The sequence below is a fragment of the Hypanus sabinus genome, chromosome 10 (assembly GCF_030144855.1).
Source record: "Hypanus sabinus isolate sHypSab1 chromosome 10, sHypSab1.hap1, whole genome shotgun sequence".
Lineage (NCBI taxonomy): Eukaryota > Metazoa > Chordata > Chondrichthyes > Myliobatiformes > Dasyatidae > Hypanus > Hypanus sabinus.
Window position 1 is genome coordinate 5,021,462 of NC_082715.1, and position 18,473 is coordinate 5,039,934.

The following is an 18,473-nucleotide window of genomic DNA, read 5'->3' on the forward strand; positions in this document are numbered from 1 at the left end:
AATAGACTGAATCTGAATCTGAGACATTTACACGTGCTACGATTCTTGTCGAATAACACACGTTTCAAAATAAGATCAAAGAAAAAATTTCCAATGGCAATTAATGCAAAACGCAGGAAGGTAGACACTGAGTACCGAAATTTTCAAGACACTTGGACACTAGATTACCTCTTCATTGAGCAAGCTGTCTCATTTGCCTAGAAAATGTTGCTGTGAAGAAGGTGGCAAATATCAGGTGACATTACGAGACCTGCCATAGTGGAAATTTTAACAAGTTTACTGGGCAAGCAAGTAAAGACAAAATTGAGCGAATGAAGGCTAGTTTTGGAAAACAAATGTCATTTTTGATCATTTTTTGCCAAGAAAAGCAGTGAAAATGAAGGAAAATGGAGGCAGAATATGGGGACCTGGCTTATTTCTGCAACGCATGCTGGCTTAGCCAAGGGTCAATGCTGGAAAGAATCTTTGCACTGCATGAAGAGGTGGCAATATTCCTTGAAAACAAAAATGAGGATGCTTCTCATTTTCATGATCCTGATTGGCTTGCAACCTTGGCATTTCTTGTGAGCATTACATCTCATTTAAATAACTTGAATTTACAACTTCAAAAAAAAAATCAGCTGATATATGAGATGTATGGTCATATTGTTGCCTTTGAAAGAAAGCTGCCCATTTGCTGCCCTGTGAAAGTACCCATTTTCAAAAAAGTAAAGCACAAGATCCAGGCATTTTTGTGAATATGGTCCAAGAATTGAGAAAAGAGTTTTCATAACGTTTTGCTGATTTTCACTTGCATGCAAATGAGTTCGAGCTGTTTGCTACTCCATTTGATGTGGAAGTGGACACTGCATCAGAAATTTTTCAAATGGAATTGATTGAGATGCATTGTGACGACATATTGAGATCGAAATTTCAGTCTGAAGATGTGTCAGTGCTTGACTTCAAGAGAAAATATATTCTTCCAAGTGGGAAGAATCCTAACTTAGTTGACCATGCAAAAAAGATGGCATCATTGTTTGGCAGCACTTATCTGTGTGAGCAATTATTTTCAAAAGTGAAGCACACCAAGAACCTTTTGAGAACCAGATTGACTGATGCCCATCTGGATAATGTCATCAACAAGTCTGACAGCCAATATTGAGAAGCTTTCAAACAACAAACAGCATCAAGTTTCACACTGATCTATCGACTGTTTGCATTAAAATTTTCTTTTTTATTATACTTAATTTACCACCATTCAACGCATCATGTTCATACATTTTATGTTTAAAGATTCTTGTGTCCTTTTAATAGGTTCAAATGATGCCTTGATTGAAATAAATTGCAACTAAACTGAGTTCTTTGATTAGTAATTGGCATCCTTGGTTAAGCACAAATGATTTGCTAGCATGCGTTATTCATTAATTTGAGGCAAAACCTAACTAGATGTAGTTAAATGGATAATTCCCATATTTTGAGTTTTTTTATGGCATTTATCTGGCCCACCATCCATTCATTAATACGCATCCGCCCCACAGAGGCAAAAAGGTTGCCGACCCCGATCTAGGACTTTCAATATTCAATAGGTTTCAATGAGATCCCCCTTCATTCTTCTAAACTCCAGCAAGTACAAACACAGAGCCATCATACACTCCTGATATTTTAACCCATTAATTCCTAGGATTATTAACTGAGAGCCTTCAGATTCAAAATGCACCTTCAACTCCAGAGAACCCATATAAAGATTGAGCAAGCTACATGTTTTCTCCTTGGAGTCAAGGAGGACGAGGAATGCCTTGATAGGGGTGTATAAGATCATCAGAGATTTATAAAGTCTTACAATGCTTATAAAAAGTATTCACCCCCTTTGAAAGTTTTCATGTTTTATTGTTTTACAACATTGAATCACAGTGGATTTAATTTTTTTTGACACTGATCAACAGAAAAAATCATTTGTGTCAAAGTGATCTAAATTAATTACAAATATAAAATACAAAAGTATTGTTTGCATAAGTATTCTCCACCTTTGATATGACACACCAAATCATCACTGCTGCAGCCAATTGGTTTCAGAAGTGACATAATCAGTTAAATGGAGATCACCTGTGTGCAGTCAAGGGGTTTCGATTGATTGTAGTAAAAATACACCTGAATCTGTAAAGTTCAACTGCTGGTGAGTCAGTATCCTGGCAAAAACTACATGATGGAGACAAAAGAAGACACCAAGCAATTCTGTGAAAAGGTATTGAAAAGCACAAGTCAGGAGACGGATACAAGAAAATTTCCAAGTCACTGAATATTCCCTGGAGTACAGTCAAATCAATCACCAAGAAATGGAAAGAATATGGTACCACTGTAAACCTGCCGAGAGCAGGCTGTCCTCAAAAACTGAGTGACTGTGCAAAAAGAGGACTCATGATGGAGGCCACCCCCTATGACAACTCTGGAGGAGTTACAAGCTTCAGTGGCTGACATGCAAGAGATTGTGCATACAACAACTGTTGCTCGGGTGCTTCACCTGTCACAGCTTTATAGGAGAGCGGCAAAGAGAAAGCCACTGTTGAAAAAACTCTCATGAAATTTCAGCTAGAGTTTGCCAGAAGGCATGTGGTCTTCCTGGATTGGTACATGGAGCTTAGAAAGAGGGCTATGGGTAAGCCTAGGTAGTTCTAAGGTAAGGACATGTTTGGCACAGCTTTGTGGGCTGAAGGTTCTGTATTTTGCTGTAAGTGTTCTATGTTTCTATGTGGGAGACTCTGAAGTCAGCTGTAAGAAGGTTCTATGGTCTGGTAAAACCAAAACTGAGCTTTTTGACCATCAGACTGAATACTGCTTGGCATAAACATGTAATCAAAAACACACCATCCCTACCGTGAAGCATGGTGGTGGCTGCATCACACTGTGGAGATGCTTCACTGCAATGGGCCCTGGAAGGCTTGTGAAGGTAGAGGGCAAAATGAATGCAGCAAAATACAGAGAAATCCTGGAGGAAAACCTGATGCAGTCTGCAAGAGAGCTGTGATTTATGAGAAGATATGTTTTCCAGCAAGACAATAACCTCAAGCATAAAGCCAAAGCTACACAGCAATGGATTAAAAACTACAAAGTTAATGTCCTGGAGTGGCCAAGTCAGTGTCCAGATCTCGATCCAATTGAGAATTTGTGGCTGGACTTGAAAAGGGCTGTTCACTCACGATCCCCATGCAATCTGACAGAGCTTTGTAAAGAAGAATGGGGGGAAATTGCAGTGTCCAGATATGCAAAGCTGATCGAGACCTACCCACACAGACTCAAAGCTGTAATTGCTGCCATAGGTGTATCTACTAAACACTGACTTGAAGGGGGTGAATACTTATACAATCAATTATTTTGTATTTTGTATTTGTGATTAACTTGGATCACTTTGTAGAGATCTGTTTTCACTTCGATACAAAAGAATCTTTTTCTTTTGATCCGTGTCAAAAAAAGCCAGGTCAAGTCCTGAGATTCAATGTGGTAAAACAATAAAACAAACTTCCAAGGGGAGGGGGAATACTTTTTATAGGCACTTTAAATAGTTAGCTCGCTTTTACCAAAGGACATCCTTTCAAAATGAGTGAATGAAAGTACAGAATAGATAAATATCAGAGATGGGTTTTTATTTTACACAGAGTGGTGGGTGCTTGGTCGGCACTGCTGTGGTTGGTGTTATAAACAGAGACATTGGGGACATATGAGAGATTCTTAGTTAGGCATGTGGATGAAAGAAAAATGGAGGGTTATGCCTAAGCATAAGCAAAGGATTAGATTGATCATAGAGTTAGTTAAAAACATCAGCAGCCCCTTCTGTGCTATACCATTCTAAAACGGAGACCATGACAGCACAAGACAGGCTCTAATCTAATCCTTCCCTCACACATATTGTAGTCCTCCATTTTTCTATCATCCATGTGCCCATCTAAAAGTCTCTGAAATGTCCCCAAATGCCTCTCCCACCACCCCGGCAGGACATTCCATACATTATGTTCTATGCTTTGTGTTCAATGTTAAATAGGAATTTGTGTTCAAGAAAGGAAAGTATATCCATAGGTTGAAGGCACTCAACGAGGATCATTTGTGCTTATAAGTAATGTGCATTACGAGGAAGAAGCCTTGGGAAGAATTGTCACATTAAGAAAGTTGTGTTACCAGGATATGTTGAGCAAGCTGGGAATTTATTAGGGCTTTTCCCTAATTTATTAGGGGGATGAGATGTGACTTGATAGAGGTATTCAAGATGGTAAAAGCATCCATTGAGTGGACAGTCAGAGAGATTTTCCCAGGGTGGAAATGGCTAACATGACTGAACATACTTGGAGGAAAGTAGAAGAGGGATTTCAGAGGCAAATCTTTTACACAGAGTGCATGGAACACACTCGTGGGAGTGGTAGAGGCAGATACATTAGAGACATTTAAGAAACTCTTCTGTAGCACATGGATGAAAGAAAAATGGAGGGCTATGTCAGAGGGAAGGGTTAGAATGATCTTGAGTAGGTTAAAAGGACAGCACACCAATGTGGGCTGAAGGGCCTGAATGGTGCTGCACTCTTTGATATTTTATTATCGATTGGCTCTGATTGCAATAAAATGAATTAGATCTAAAAGCTTGCTATTGCTATTCCTGTGGATGAGAGGGGTGTGGAGGGCTGTGGGCCCTGGGCAGGTCAATGGAAATCGGCAGAATCATAGTTTGGCACAGACTAGGTGTGTTGAAGCACTTGTTCCCGTGCTGTAGCGTTCTGTGACTCTATCGCGGTAGACTGGTTTCGAATTTCACTTCTCATGAGTAGCAGTGAACTCACAGCAAAATCAGTTATATTAGTTCATTTAGTCACATCATTGAAAGGATAACTGCACACAGTGGCAGTTTTGAACACCAGAAGGATAAGTATAAAGACATTGATGAAATACTCTGAATGAAAGATTCATGCTCTGCTCTGAAATTGTTCATGTCACCACTGGGTTTCAATTGAGCAGATTAAGTCAGGATTAGAAAAAAATATGACATTGAATGAATTACCCTTTCACATGAAACCTTTCAGAAAGTACCCTTCAAGGTCGTTGATAATTTCTTATCTCCTTCAGCAAAAAAAAGAAAACCCATCATAGATCAAACACTACTTGTTCTGTGGAAGGAATAACTAGAAAAGTCAGGCAGATTTACCTCATTTAAATTTTATTAATTCAATAAAAGATCGGAATACATTCTACTTAGAATCAAATTATGATGTCAAAGGACTAAAAATCTCTTCAGTTTAATGGAATATTTCAAAATCATTCTATTAATTAAAGGTATAAGTTGAATAACCTGGGGTGAAGCTCGTGAATACTGATCATTATCTCTGTATAACACACATCTAAACAAGCCACAAGATATCCAAATATTCACCTGTGTTCTCAATAATATCTTTATTAACCTGATTCAAGACTAAATTTCATAGTGAATCATAAACACAAGAGATTCTGCATATCCTGAGCAATACACACAAAACACTGGAGGCACTCAGCAGGTCAGGCAGCATCTACAAAGAGAAATAAACAACTCCTATACTCAATACTTTGATTTATGAATGCCAGGATGCTAAAAGCCTTCTTTACAACCCTATCTAGCTGTGACACCACTTTCAGGGAATTATTGGACGTTTTGGGCCAAGACCCTTCATAAGGAACTGTTTGTGGGATTAACTATTTTCTCAAAGGGTACCTCAGAATTAATCTGAGTTACTGTTTGAGGAAATACTTCTTAAGCCAACAGTATCTGATTTTACATTATTGTGGTATGGTTTCATCAATTCCATAGACAACTGAAAAATATATCAGTTTTTTAATTAACAAACTCCTTTGTACCCAAGACCAAAATGCCATTTGCTTTCTAACTCATTTGTCAGACCTGCCTGCTCATGTTCAGTGATTCCTGCACAAGGACATTGGGATCACTCTGACCCACTCATTTGTCAGACCTGCCTGCTACCGCTCAGTAATTCCTGCATGAGCACACTGGATCATTTGTAATCTAACTCCTTTTAAACCATAAGATATAGGAACAAAATTGGGCTAATCAACCCATCAAGTCTGCTCCACCACTGCAACATGACTGATTTATTATCCCCCTCAACCCCAGTCTCTGGCCTTCTCCACATAATTTTTGTCACCCTGATGAATCAAAAACATATCAAACTCTGCTTTAAATATATTCAATAACTTGGCCTCCACAGCCATCTGTAGCACTGAATTCCACAGATACCTATATATGTAAAGGATTACCTGGACATTAAACTGTGATTACCTGCACAAGGGCTCCCAAGCCCCTTTGCATCTCTGCATTTTGAATTCTCTCCTCATCTAAATAATAGACTGACAGTTTATTTCTTCCACCAAAGTGCATGACCATACACTTTCCAACATTGTATCTCATTTGCCACTTCTTTGCCCATTCCCCTAAACTACCAAAGTCTCTCTGCAGGCTCTCTGTTTCCTCAACACTGCCCGCTCCTGCACCTATCTTTGTATCATCAGCAAATTTAGCCACAAAACCATTAATACCATAGTCCACATGAGGAAATCTGCAGATGCTGGAAATTCAAGCAACACACAAAATGCTGGTGGAACACAGCAGGCCAGGCAGCATCTATAGGAAGAAGCACTATCAACATTTCGGGCTGAGACCCTTCATCAGGGTCCCATAGTCCACATCATTGACATATGCCGTGAAAAACAGCAGTCACTGTTAATGCCTCCGCAATCTCTCCAGCTCCTTCCTTCAGAATCTGAGGGTGCGTTCCATCAGGTCCAGGAAATTTATCCACCCTCAGACCATTAAGCTTTCTGAGCACCTTCTCAGTTGTAATTTCCACTGCACAAACTTCACCTCACCGACACTTCACTTGAATGTCCAGTATAATTCAGATGTCTTCCACTGTGAAGGCTGATGCAAAATATGCATTCAGTTCCTCTGCCATCTCTGTGTCTCTTGCTATAATATCTCCAGCATCATTTTCTATTGGTCCTATACCTACACTCAACTCTCTTTTACCCTTTAATACTTAAAGAAGCTTTTAATATCTTCTTTGATAGTAGTCGCCAGCTTCCTTTCATAATTCATCTTTTCCTTCCTAATGACCTTCTTAATTTCCTTCTGCAAGTTGTTAAAAGCTTCCCAATCCTCTGTCTTCCCACTAGTTTTCGCTTCCTTGTGTGCCCTCTCTTTTGCTTTCACTTTGGCTCTGACTTCACTTGTCAGCCACGGTAGTGTCCTTCCTCCATTTGAAAATTTCTTCTTATTTGGAATATGTCTTGCACTTCCCTCATTTTTCACAGAAACTCCTACTACTGCTGCTCTGCTGTCCTTCCTGCTAGTGTCTCTTTCCAGTCAACCTTGGCCAGTTCCCCTCTCATGCCATTGTAATTCCCCTTATTCCACTGAAATACTGACACATTGGAATTTAGTTTTTCCCTCTCAAATTTCAAAGTGAACTCGATCATATTGTGATCACTGTTCCCTAAAGATTCCTTAACCTTAAGCTCTATTGTCACCTCTGGATCATTGCACAACACCCAATCCAGCATAGTCGATCTCCTAGTGGGCTCAACAACAAGCTGTTCTAAAAAGCCATCACCTAGACATTCTACAAATTCTCTCGAGGTCCAGTACTGGCCTGATTTATTCAATCCACTTTCATGTTAAAATCCCCAATGATTATCATGACATTGCCCTTCTGACACGCCTTTTCTATCTCCTGCTGTAATTTGTAATCCACAACCCGGCCGCTGTTTGGAGGCCTGTATACAACTGCCATTAGGGTCCTTTTGCTCTTGCCATTTTTTAACTCAACCCCTACACCATCTGATCCTATGTCATCCCTTTCTAATGATTTAATATTATTTCTTGTACAAAGGGCCACACCACCCCCTGTGCCTACTAACCTAACTTTCCAATACACCATATATCCTCGAACGTTCAGCTCCCAATGGCAGCCATCGTTTAGCCAAGTTTCAGAGATGGCCACAATGTCATACTTGACAATCTGTTACTGAATTTCAAGATCGTCCATTTTATTTCTTATGCTGCATGCATTCAAATATAACATTTTCAGTCTAGTATTTAGAACCATATAACACTACAGCACAGAAAACAGGTCATTTGGCCCTCTAGTCTGTGCCGAAACTTTATTCTGCTAGTCTCATTGATCTGCGCCCAGTCCATAACCCTCCAGACCTCTCCCATCCATGTATCTATCCAATTTATTCTTAAAACTTAAGAGTGAGCCGGCATTTACCACATCAGATGGCAGCTCATTCCACACTCCCACCACTCTGAGTGAAGAAGTACCCCCTAAATCTTTCCCCTTTCACCCTAAAGCCATGTCCTCTCCACTCCTGACGAAGGGTCTCGGCCCAAAACGTCGACAGCACTTCTCCCTGTAGATGCTGCCTGGCCTGCTGTGTTCCACCAGCATTTTGTGTGTGTTGTTGTCCTCTCATATCTATTTTTCCTAGTATAAGTGGAAAGAGCCTTTTCGCATTTACTCTGTCTATACCCCTCATAATTTTGTAAACCTCTATCAAATCCCCCCTCATTCTTCTACGCTCCAAGGAATAAAGTCCTAACCTGTTCAATCTTTCCCTGTAACTCAACTCCTGAAGACCCGGCAACATCCTAGTAAATCTTCTCTGCACTCTTTCAATCTTACTGATATCCTTCCTGTAATTAGGTGACCAAAACTGCACACAATACTCCAAATTTGGCCTCAACAATGTCTTATACAACCTCACCATAACATCCCAACTCCTATACCCAATACTTTGATTTGTGAATGCCAGGATGCCAAAAGCCTTCTTTACAACCCTGTCTACCTGTGACACCACTTTCAGGGAATTATTGCTGCTTTCTGTTCTAACTGTACCAGGTGGCTCATTCCACAGGCTGTGATTAAGCCCCATCCCCAGCCTGTCCTTTCCCCTATCTCTGTTGCATGATATCTTTGATTTATTTCTGTTTTCCCCTTCCTCAGCCCTATTATCTGGTTCCCATCCCCCTGCTAAATTATTTAAAGTTCTCCTGACAGCTATATTAAACCAACCTGCTAGGATATTGGACCCCTTTGGGTCAGATGTAACCCATCCTTTGTGTACAGGTCATCCCTCCCCCAGAAGAGGCCCCAATGATCCAGGAACCCGAAGCCCTGTCCCTACACCAATCTCTCAGCTATGCATTAATATGCCTGATCATGTTATTCTTGTGCTTATTAGCACATAACACAAACAGCAATCCTGATATTACTACCCTGGAGGTCCTGCTTTTCAGCTTCCTACCCAACTCCCTGAACTCTCTCTTCAGGACCTCCTCCCTGTTTTCTACCTGTGTGATTGGTACCAAGGTGTACCAAGACTTCTGGCTGTTCACCCACTCTCCCTTCAGAATACTCTGCACCCAATCTGAGACATCCTGTACCCTCGCATCTGGGAGGCAACACACCATGCGGGTATCTCTATCAGGCTGACAGAATCTTACTATGGAATCTCCTATAACTACCGCATTCCTCATCTTCTTCTCTCTCTTCTGCAGCACGGATCCAGACTCAGTGCCAGAGACCCGATCACCGTGGTCATCCTCTGTCAGGTCATCCCCCTCAACTGCATCCAAAATGATTACTGAGGGGGATGGGCACTGAGATGCTCTCTTCCCTTCCCTTCCCTGACAGTCACCCACTTATCCAACTCCTGCATTCTCAGGGTGACCAACTCCCTGTAGCTCCTATCTCCTGTTCACTTTCCCTAATAAGCTGCAGGTCATCAAGCTGCAGCTCCGGATCCCTAACACGGAGCTGCATCATGGGTACTAGTCTCCATAGTATCAAGACATCTTCGACGAGTGGTACCTTCTCATTGGAAAGAGGTACAGAAGCCTGAAGGCACACACTCATCGATTCTGGAACAGTTTCTTCCCCTCTGCCATCCGATTTTTAAATTGACATTGAACCATGAACACTACCTCACTTACTATTTCTGATTTTGCACTACTATTTTTAATTTAACTAATTTATATATATGGAATTCATTTTTTCTGTGTTATCATGAATTGCAAGATACTGCTGCCGCTAAGTTAAAAAGTTTCACAACATATGCCATTGATGTTAAACCTGATTCTGACTGCAGTCTGAACATCAACTGAACCTCTTGACCATGTCAGCATGCTTTTACGCATTGAGTTCCTGCCATATGATTGGCTGATTAGATATTAGCTGGCGTACAGGCATAACTAATGAAGTGGCTACTCGGGGTATATGGCAAATAAAGTTGATTCTACAGACAGGTGTGTGAAGCTTGAGAAATGGAATTCATCAAAGTCACATTCTGGTCTTGCCATATGCAGCCAAGGTGCTGGTTAATCTCCTTCATGATGGAGACTAAACAGCACCTTGGCTGAATATGTTGCATTGTGTGAGAAGATCTGGAGGACAGGGTTTTCATTAGTTGACAGAGACGTCCATGTACCAGTGGCTATATCTTGGAGAACCGCCAAACTTATGAAAAGGAATATTGATCCATTTTAGGATCCATCAGCTAAAAATCTTATAAATGTATCATAAATTAGGACAATAGTTTTGTTTAAATCCACACCAGGACCACCAGACTCAAACACAGTTACTTTCCCCCAAGCAGTAAAGCTAATCAACACCTCCACCCACTAACCCTCCCCTCCACACTCCCAAATGCACTTTCATTTCCTGTCAGTAACCATATGTACAGATACTCCCATGCCTAGCATCACTTTATGGACAGACAATCAACCCATGTATAAAAGCTAACTTCTGTATTTATTGTGGTTTTTAATTATTGTGTTCTTTATCTTGTGTTTTTTAGTGCTGTATCAGATCCTACGTAACAATTATTTCATTCTCCTTTACACGTGTGTAAAGGAAATAACATTAAATAATCATGAATCTTGAATTTGGCATTGTCAGTGTGCACAATGTGTCTGCATGCTACATGTTCAAAGAAAGCGAGATCTTTTCTCTGAATAAAAGTGGTCTGTGTATAGAACTAGGTCACACTGCTTCAGATGTGGATCTGCCCTAGAGCACAAACATCAAATGGCTTCTGACTATAATGCATCAGGCAGAAATCCATAGAGATTTCGCTGCAACTGAATACTTCATCACACACTGGTCTAAAACTTGAAGTACTTATTTCAAATGCAAAAACCTTGCTAAAACAACAACAAAATATTCCCTGGAGTGTATGAGAATGAAGTGAGATTCAATAGGAATTCATAATTAAGAAGGGCTTTTCCCACTGAGGTTGGGGGAGACTAGAACTAGAGGTCGTGATTTGGGGAGGGAAGGTGAAATGTTTAAGGGGAAAATGAGGGGGAACTTCTTCAGTCAGACTGTGATGGGAGTGTCGAACTAACAGCCAGTGGAAGTGGTGGATGCAGATTTGATTTCAACATTTAAGTGTAACTAGACAACTGGGTGACCCGTTGAGGCACCCTTTGAGATAAAGGTAGTGCAGTCTGAAGTGATGTGCTTTGGAAATTAAAGAAGAAAAACTCAGTTTATTAAAGAATAAAGACTCATAGCAAGACAAATACAGTTCCTCCTCATTTAAACAAGGACACAATTTTGATGACAACATTTCTGGTTGATCTGCCACCCTTCAAGAATACTCTAACATTTTCATTTCTTTTTCCCTGGCTTAAAGCCACACACAGCTGACCATGCTGGAATACTGGTTTCTCCAGATAAATCAACACATTCGCCATGGTTTGTCCTTACGCCTTATGTATAGTCATAGCAAAGCATGACTGCATCAGGAAATGGCTCCACTGAAGAGGGACATCTTCCCCTTCTGATAAATTGAGAGTAATTCTTGGGATCATGACAATGTCATTATTGAACGTATCAATGTTTATCTTTGCCACAATGAGATTGTCATGCAGATCTACCATCATCATTTGCATTCCATTGCAAAGCCTTGGTGGATCCAAGTTCCTCACTGAAATGATGGGAGATACCCTCTTCAATTCCAGTTTATGTGGTGGCAATCCAGAGAGTTCGACCGAATCAAGGAATTCTGTTGGAAAATGAGTGGTGTTAGCTCCTTCACCTAGGGCATTGAAGGAACAGTATTCTTTCATGATTCCAGGGAAGCATCTAATGCATGTGAAGTTTATTTTTCGCATCATTTCATTGAGAGAAACCAAGATAGAATTCCTCGAGAACAGTTCTGCAGGATTGTCAAATGTCGGGTAGATGAAATCAATGCATTCTTCCATAGTTTTTGCCGGCAGAATCATATCTTCAGGTAATTCAACTCTACTGTTTTCATTTTTCTCAATCTTGTTTTCTCCAATGTCCAATAAGAACTCAGAATATCATCCTTCTCCCTCACTCAATTGCATGTTTCTCTCCAATTGAAACTTGATGAAGCTTCTCCATAAGTAGAATTTTTTTATGCATGAATTCTCCACCTCAGCAATTTTTCCATATTTCACTACTGGTAGAAGCTGATGAAAATCGCCACAGTAAATGGTTAAAATACCCCCGAAGGTCTCAATCTTATTCATATACTTCTCTTTGCTCATAATTCAATAAGGGCTCCTTCTGTGAAACAAATTCCTGCTGTTCATCTGTGTTGTGCGCATGCGCCGGCCATGCGTGCAGCCTGCTACAGCCGCTCCGACTAGTTTTCTTACTTTTCTAACTTATGTTATTTGTTGTATTTTTTTTTTTCTTTCACAGTAACACGTCGAAGCTGCACCCTCTCTAACATGCTGGTGAAGAAAGTTTTATTCTGGTTTTTACCACTGGAAATATTTACATTCGGACACGTCTCATTAGCAGAGCAGCAGTATGGTATGTCTGTCTGTTGTATTGCAGTTCACACAATAATTCCAGATTGCCAGCACTTTGAGTAATTGTACCGTTTTTTGGTGTTGGCAAGTTATATTCAAATGTTTTGCCCAAGTTCCCAAGTTTCTCTTGGAAATACAGAAGAGCTTGTCCATGATGTCTCTCATCAATTATAATATTAGCATCATTAATAGTTCTCTTCTCCATTTGTAAAAAATCTTCAAACATTGCATTCTTGAACCGGTTCCATAATTGCTGTATTGCTGTGGATTGTTGACTTCTGTACAGTGTTTGTCAGCAAGACAACAAACACATCTCTCATTGCTCTGGGCATTCTTGTCCTCCCTGCTTCTTCCACAGTTTGCTGCCAGTGATCGTCAGCTTGTAACAATCCTCTCTCTCTGCAGACATCTTTGAATGATGGAAGGATATCTCCATCATGTGTTTTCAATGATTCGAAAGATAACGGTCCTTTTATGTGAAGAAGAAGAACTCTCAAATAGCAGAGGTCACCACTTCGTGGAGAAACTGTATATACTCAACCCAGAACAATTGCTTCAAAAATCCCGGAGTACTCCGCTCTTTTCCCCATTCTCCTTCCTTCCCAACTCTTATTAGTCCAAGTGTAGAATCTGGGAATGTCCGCATAGTACAGGGTTCTTGCAAATGGATCGCGAGTGCAAAGATCCATGAATTCCATTGAAGTGGTTCTTGCCATATCATTATTCAGCTGCACAGCAGCATTATCTTGATGCTGTTGAGGAAGGTGCACTTGAAGTCAAACAATGGGCTGGTTCCCTCTTGTGAACTGGAAATCCAGGTATCGATCCGACAACTTCAGAGGGCCCAATATATCTGCCTGTCAAACACCGTGTGATTTCGTCTTCTCTATTCACTGCAAAAATTGCTCATTCACTCAAAGGTGGAATTGGCTCTGTGAGCATCGTGAGGCGCTGCTGAGGCTGGCCGTGCGTATGCGTCGTGGTGTTGCGACCCTATTTCCATGATGGCGGATCGGCTCTCAGGTCAAGATGGGGCAGTTGATTTTGGCGAAGGAACAATTTTATACAAATATATAACCCTGAATTGTGCCTGCATTCGGTAAGTTAGCACATTTTAAGTCGATTTAGCCAAAGATAGTGCCACTGTAATGCAGCGTTTGCACTAGCTGGAGGTCACAAACAGAGAGAGCGTGAGCGTCTTTAGTGTTATATAGATAGATGATGTATTGGGCTTCAGCGAGCTCAGGAGTCATGAGGCAAAGTTGGAGTTTCGTAAAACTCCGGTTAGACCACACTTGGAGTATTGCATTCAGTTTGGGTTGCCTCATTCTAGGCAGGATGTGGAAACTTTAGAGGGTTTGCAGGGCTGATTTATCAGGATGCTGCCTGGATTTCTCAGCATGTCTTATGGGGAATCGTTGAGCGAGTTAGGGTTTTTCTCTTGTGCAAGGGAAAGAGGATCAGAGGCGACTTGATAGAGGTGTACAAGATGATAAGAGGCATAGATAGAGTAGATAGCAGGGTGGAAACTGTTAATATGAGTGGACGTAACTTTAAGCTGCTTGGAGGAATGTCGACTGTTTTTAAATGCAGAGAGTAGTGACTGTGTGGAACACCCTGCCAAGGGTGGTGGTAGAGACTGGTACATTAGGGACATGGAAGAGTGTCAGAAAGGCATGTGGATGAAAGGAAAAAGTGGATAAATGTGAGGTTATCCACTTTGGTGGCAAGAACAGGAAGGCAGATTACTATCTAAATGGAGTCAAGTTAGGAAAAGGGGAAGCATAATGAGATCTAGCTGTTCTTGTACATCAGTCAATGAAAGCAAGCATGCAGGAACAGCAGGCAGTGAAGAAAACTAATGGCATGCTGGCCTTTATAATAAGAGGAATTGCGTATAGGAGTAAAGAGGTCCTTCTGCAGCTGTACAGGGCCCTGGTGAGACCCCACCTGGAGTATTGTGTGCAGTTTTGGTCTCCAAATTTGAGGAAGGACATTCTTGCTATTGAGGGAGTGCAGCATAGGTTCACAAGGTTAATTCCCAGAATGGCAGGAGTGTCATATGTTGAAAGATTGGAGCGACTGGGCTTGTATACACTGGAATGTAGAAGGATGAGAGGGAATCTGATTGAAACATATAAGATTATTAAGGGATTGGACATGCTGGAGGCAGGAAGCATGTTCCCATTGACAGGTGAGTCCAGAACTAGAGGCCACAGTTTAAGAATAAGGGGTAGGCCATTTAGAACAGAGATGCGGAAAAACTTTTTCACCCAGAGTGGTGGCTATGTGGAATGCTCTGCCCTAGAAGGCAGTGGAGGCCAAGTCTCTGGATGCTTTCAAGAGAGAGTTAGATAGAGCTCTTATAGAAGGCGGGGTCAAGGGATATGGGGAGAGGGCGGGAACGGGGTACTGATTGTGTATGATCAGCAATGATCACAGTGAAAGGTGGTGCTGGCTAGAAGGGCCAAATGGCCTACTCCTGCACCTACTGTTTATTGTCTCTGAGTAAAGAAATTCCCCCTTGTGTTACCCTTAAACTTTTGCCCCCTAACTCTCAACTCATGTCCTCTTGTTTGAATCTCCCCTACTCTCAATGGAAAAAGCCCATCCACGTCAACTCTATCTATCCCGCTCATAATTTTAAATACCTCTATCAAGTCCCCCCTCAACCTTCTACACTCCAAAGTTGTTCCAAATAAATGGCTGCCCGGATTAGCTAATGGCCCAATTAATCAGAAAGAACTTTACACAAATATTAATGAAAAAGTAATCCCAAAACAGAATCATACTTGTTCTGCATTTTTGAGATAGCTCAAAGCTTGACACATGGCAACAGCCTTTATATATACTTTAGCCTGCAAGATTAAACAAACAACACTAAGATGACACAGTCATAGAGCACCTCAAGACAGGGGAGATTTACAAGTATTATGCCTGGATTGGGGAGCATGCCTTATGAGAAGAGGTTGATTGACCTCGGCCCTTTCTCTTTGGAGTGATGGAGGATGAGAGGTGACCTGATAGAGGTGTATAAGATGATGAGAGGTGACCTGATAGAGGTGTATAAGATGATGAGAGGCATTGATCATGTGGATAGTCAGAGGCTTTTTCCCAGGGCTGAAATGGTTGCCACAAGAGGACACAGGTTTAAGGTGCTGGGGAGTAGGTACAGAGGAGATGTCAGGAGAAAGTTTTTTACTCAGAGAGTGGTGAGTCCGTGGAATGGGTTGTTGGCAACGGTGGTGGAGGTGGATACAATAGGATACGATAGACTCCAGGACAGGTATATGGAGCTCATAAAAATAGAGGGCTATGGGTACCCCGAGGTAATTTCTTAGGTAATGATATGTTCGGCACAGCTTTGTGTGCCGAAGGGCCTGTATTGTGATGTAGGTTTTCTGTTTCTAAGACAGAAACAGGCCCTTCAGCCATCTAGTTTATGCCAAGCTCGAGTTCAATTTCATGTTTATTATCATTCAACCATACATACGTACACAGCTAAAGGAAACATCATTCCTCTGGGTGAAGGTACAAAACACAGTACATACAGTCACACACAGCACAGATAGTCACCATCCAGCACAGAGTCACAAAATAATATTAGCACAAGTCCCAGAGTGCCAGGGCCTGAAGACTGACAGGTTGACATAAAGTACAAGTTACAAATTGTTCAATTTAGTATCATAGAACCATAGAACACTACAGCACAGAAACAAGCCTTCTGGCCCTTCTTGACTGTGCCAAACAATTTTTCTGCCCAGTCCCACTGACCTGCACCTGGACCATATCCCTCCATACACCTCTCATCCATGTACCTGTCAAGGTTTTTCTTAAATGTTAACAGTGAGCCCGCATTTACCACTTCATCTGGCAGCTCATTCCACACTCCCACCACTCTCTGTGTGAAGAAGCCCCCCTAATGTTCCCTTTAAACTTTTCCCCCTGCACCCTTAACACATGTCCTCTGGTTGTTTTTCTCCCCTAGCCTCAGTGGAAAAAGCCTGCTTGCATTCACTCTATCTATACCCATCATAATTTTATATACCTCTATCAAGTCTCCCTTCATTCTTCCACGCTCCAGGGAATAAAGTCCTAACCTATTCAACCTTTCTCTGTAACTCAGTTTCTCAAGTCCCGGCAACATCCTTGTAAACCTTCTCTGCACTCTTTCAACCTTATTAATATCCTTCCAGTAATTAGGTGACCAAAACTGCACACAATACTCCAAAGTCAGCCTCACCAATGTCTTGTACAACCTCACCATTACATTCCAACTCTTATACTCAATACTTTGATTTATAAAGGCCAATGTACCAAAAGCTCTCTTTACGACCCTATCTACCTGTGATGCCACTTTTAGGGAATTATGTATCTGTATTCCAGATCCCTCTGTTCTACTGCACTCCTCAGTGCCCTACTACTTACCTTGTATGTTCTACCTTGGTTTGTCCTTCCAAAGTGCAATACCTCACACTTATCTGCATTAAACTCCATCTGCCATTTTTTAGCCCATTTTTCCAGCCGGTCCAAATCCCTCTGAAAGCTTTAAAAACCTTCCTCATTGTCCACTACACCTCCAATCTTAGTATCATCAGCAAATTTGCTGATCCAATTTACCACATTATCATCCAGATCATTGATATAGATGACAAATAACAATGGACCCAGCACTGATCCTTGTATCAGAGAATACAACCTGAAATTCTTACTCTTCGCAGAGAGGTGCATGTTTATTTCAGATGTTACAGGCACTATTATAATATAATTATTTAGAGATACAGTGTGGAACAGATTCTTCCAGCCCAATGAGCTGCACTGCCCAGCAACGCTCCTATTTAACCCTCGCCTAATCACAGGATATATTACAATGACCAATTAACCCACCAGCCGCCAGGTACTAGAACTGTGGAGGAAACCCATGCAGTCACGGGGAGAACATACAGAAACTCCTTACAGACAGCATCAGAACTGAACTTAGAACTCTGACACCCCAGGCTGTAATAGTGTTGCGCTAACCACTACACTACTGTTAAGCCCAGTAGAATAAACATGTCCACTCGCATCGAGCTGAACCTGTACCCCAGCACGCCATACCCCTCCTATCAATGTACTTCTCCAAACCTCTGTTAAATATTGACAGAAAATGACATGTTATATTGATGCCTGAATGCGAAGTCAAACTTACTCGGAAGTAATCACTGCATGCTGCCAGGACTGCCTTGTGGGCATGGAATTTCTGATCCTCGGCAACTAGAATGACATCACAGAGTATCCCATCCATCCTCTGCTGGTTCAACGCGGCCAGGACGGCATCCTTATGGGACTTGGACTGACAGAGTCTGTGACCCGTTAGCATCTCTTGAATGCTGAAAACAAACAAAAATCACATAAGGAAAATTTACCCAAAGCAAATCAGCAAATCCACTTGGATAGAAAAAAAAAGCTCAATACTGCATAATAAAAACAGCAAGCCTTTTCAGTTGCTGCAGTGGCTCCCACTCTAACATATAATTGGAAGAGAATTTGGGACACAGCATAGTGTGGGACACCCAATCAACATCTCAAAACCAAAGAGCTGATTGTTTACTATACAGGAAATGCCTAAACCAGCACTACA

General features: G+C 41.4%; 1 protein-coding gene across 6 annotated transcripts in view; it reads right to left on the reverse strand.

Annotated features, from left to right (window-relative positions):
• Nucleotides 1-18,473, reverse strand: part of klhl32 (kelch-like family member 32) — a 446,189-nt gene that overhangs the window by 388,961 nt on the left and 38,755 nt on the right. For all 6 annotated transcript variants that reach the window (XM_059981371.1, XM_059981372.1, XM_059981374.1 and 3 more), the window contains one exon: nucleotides 18,042-18,222. In XM_059981371.1, coding sequence (XP_059837354.1) covers nucleotides 18,042-18,222 — 181 coding nt within the window. The remainder of the gene's footprint in view (nucleotides 1-18,041; nucleotides 18,223-18,473) is intronic.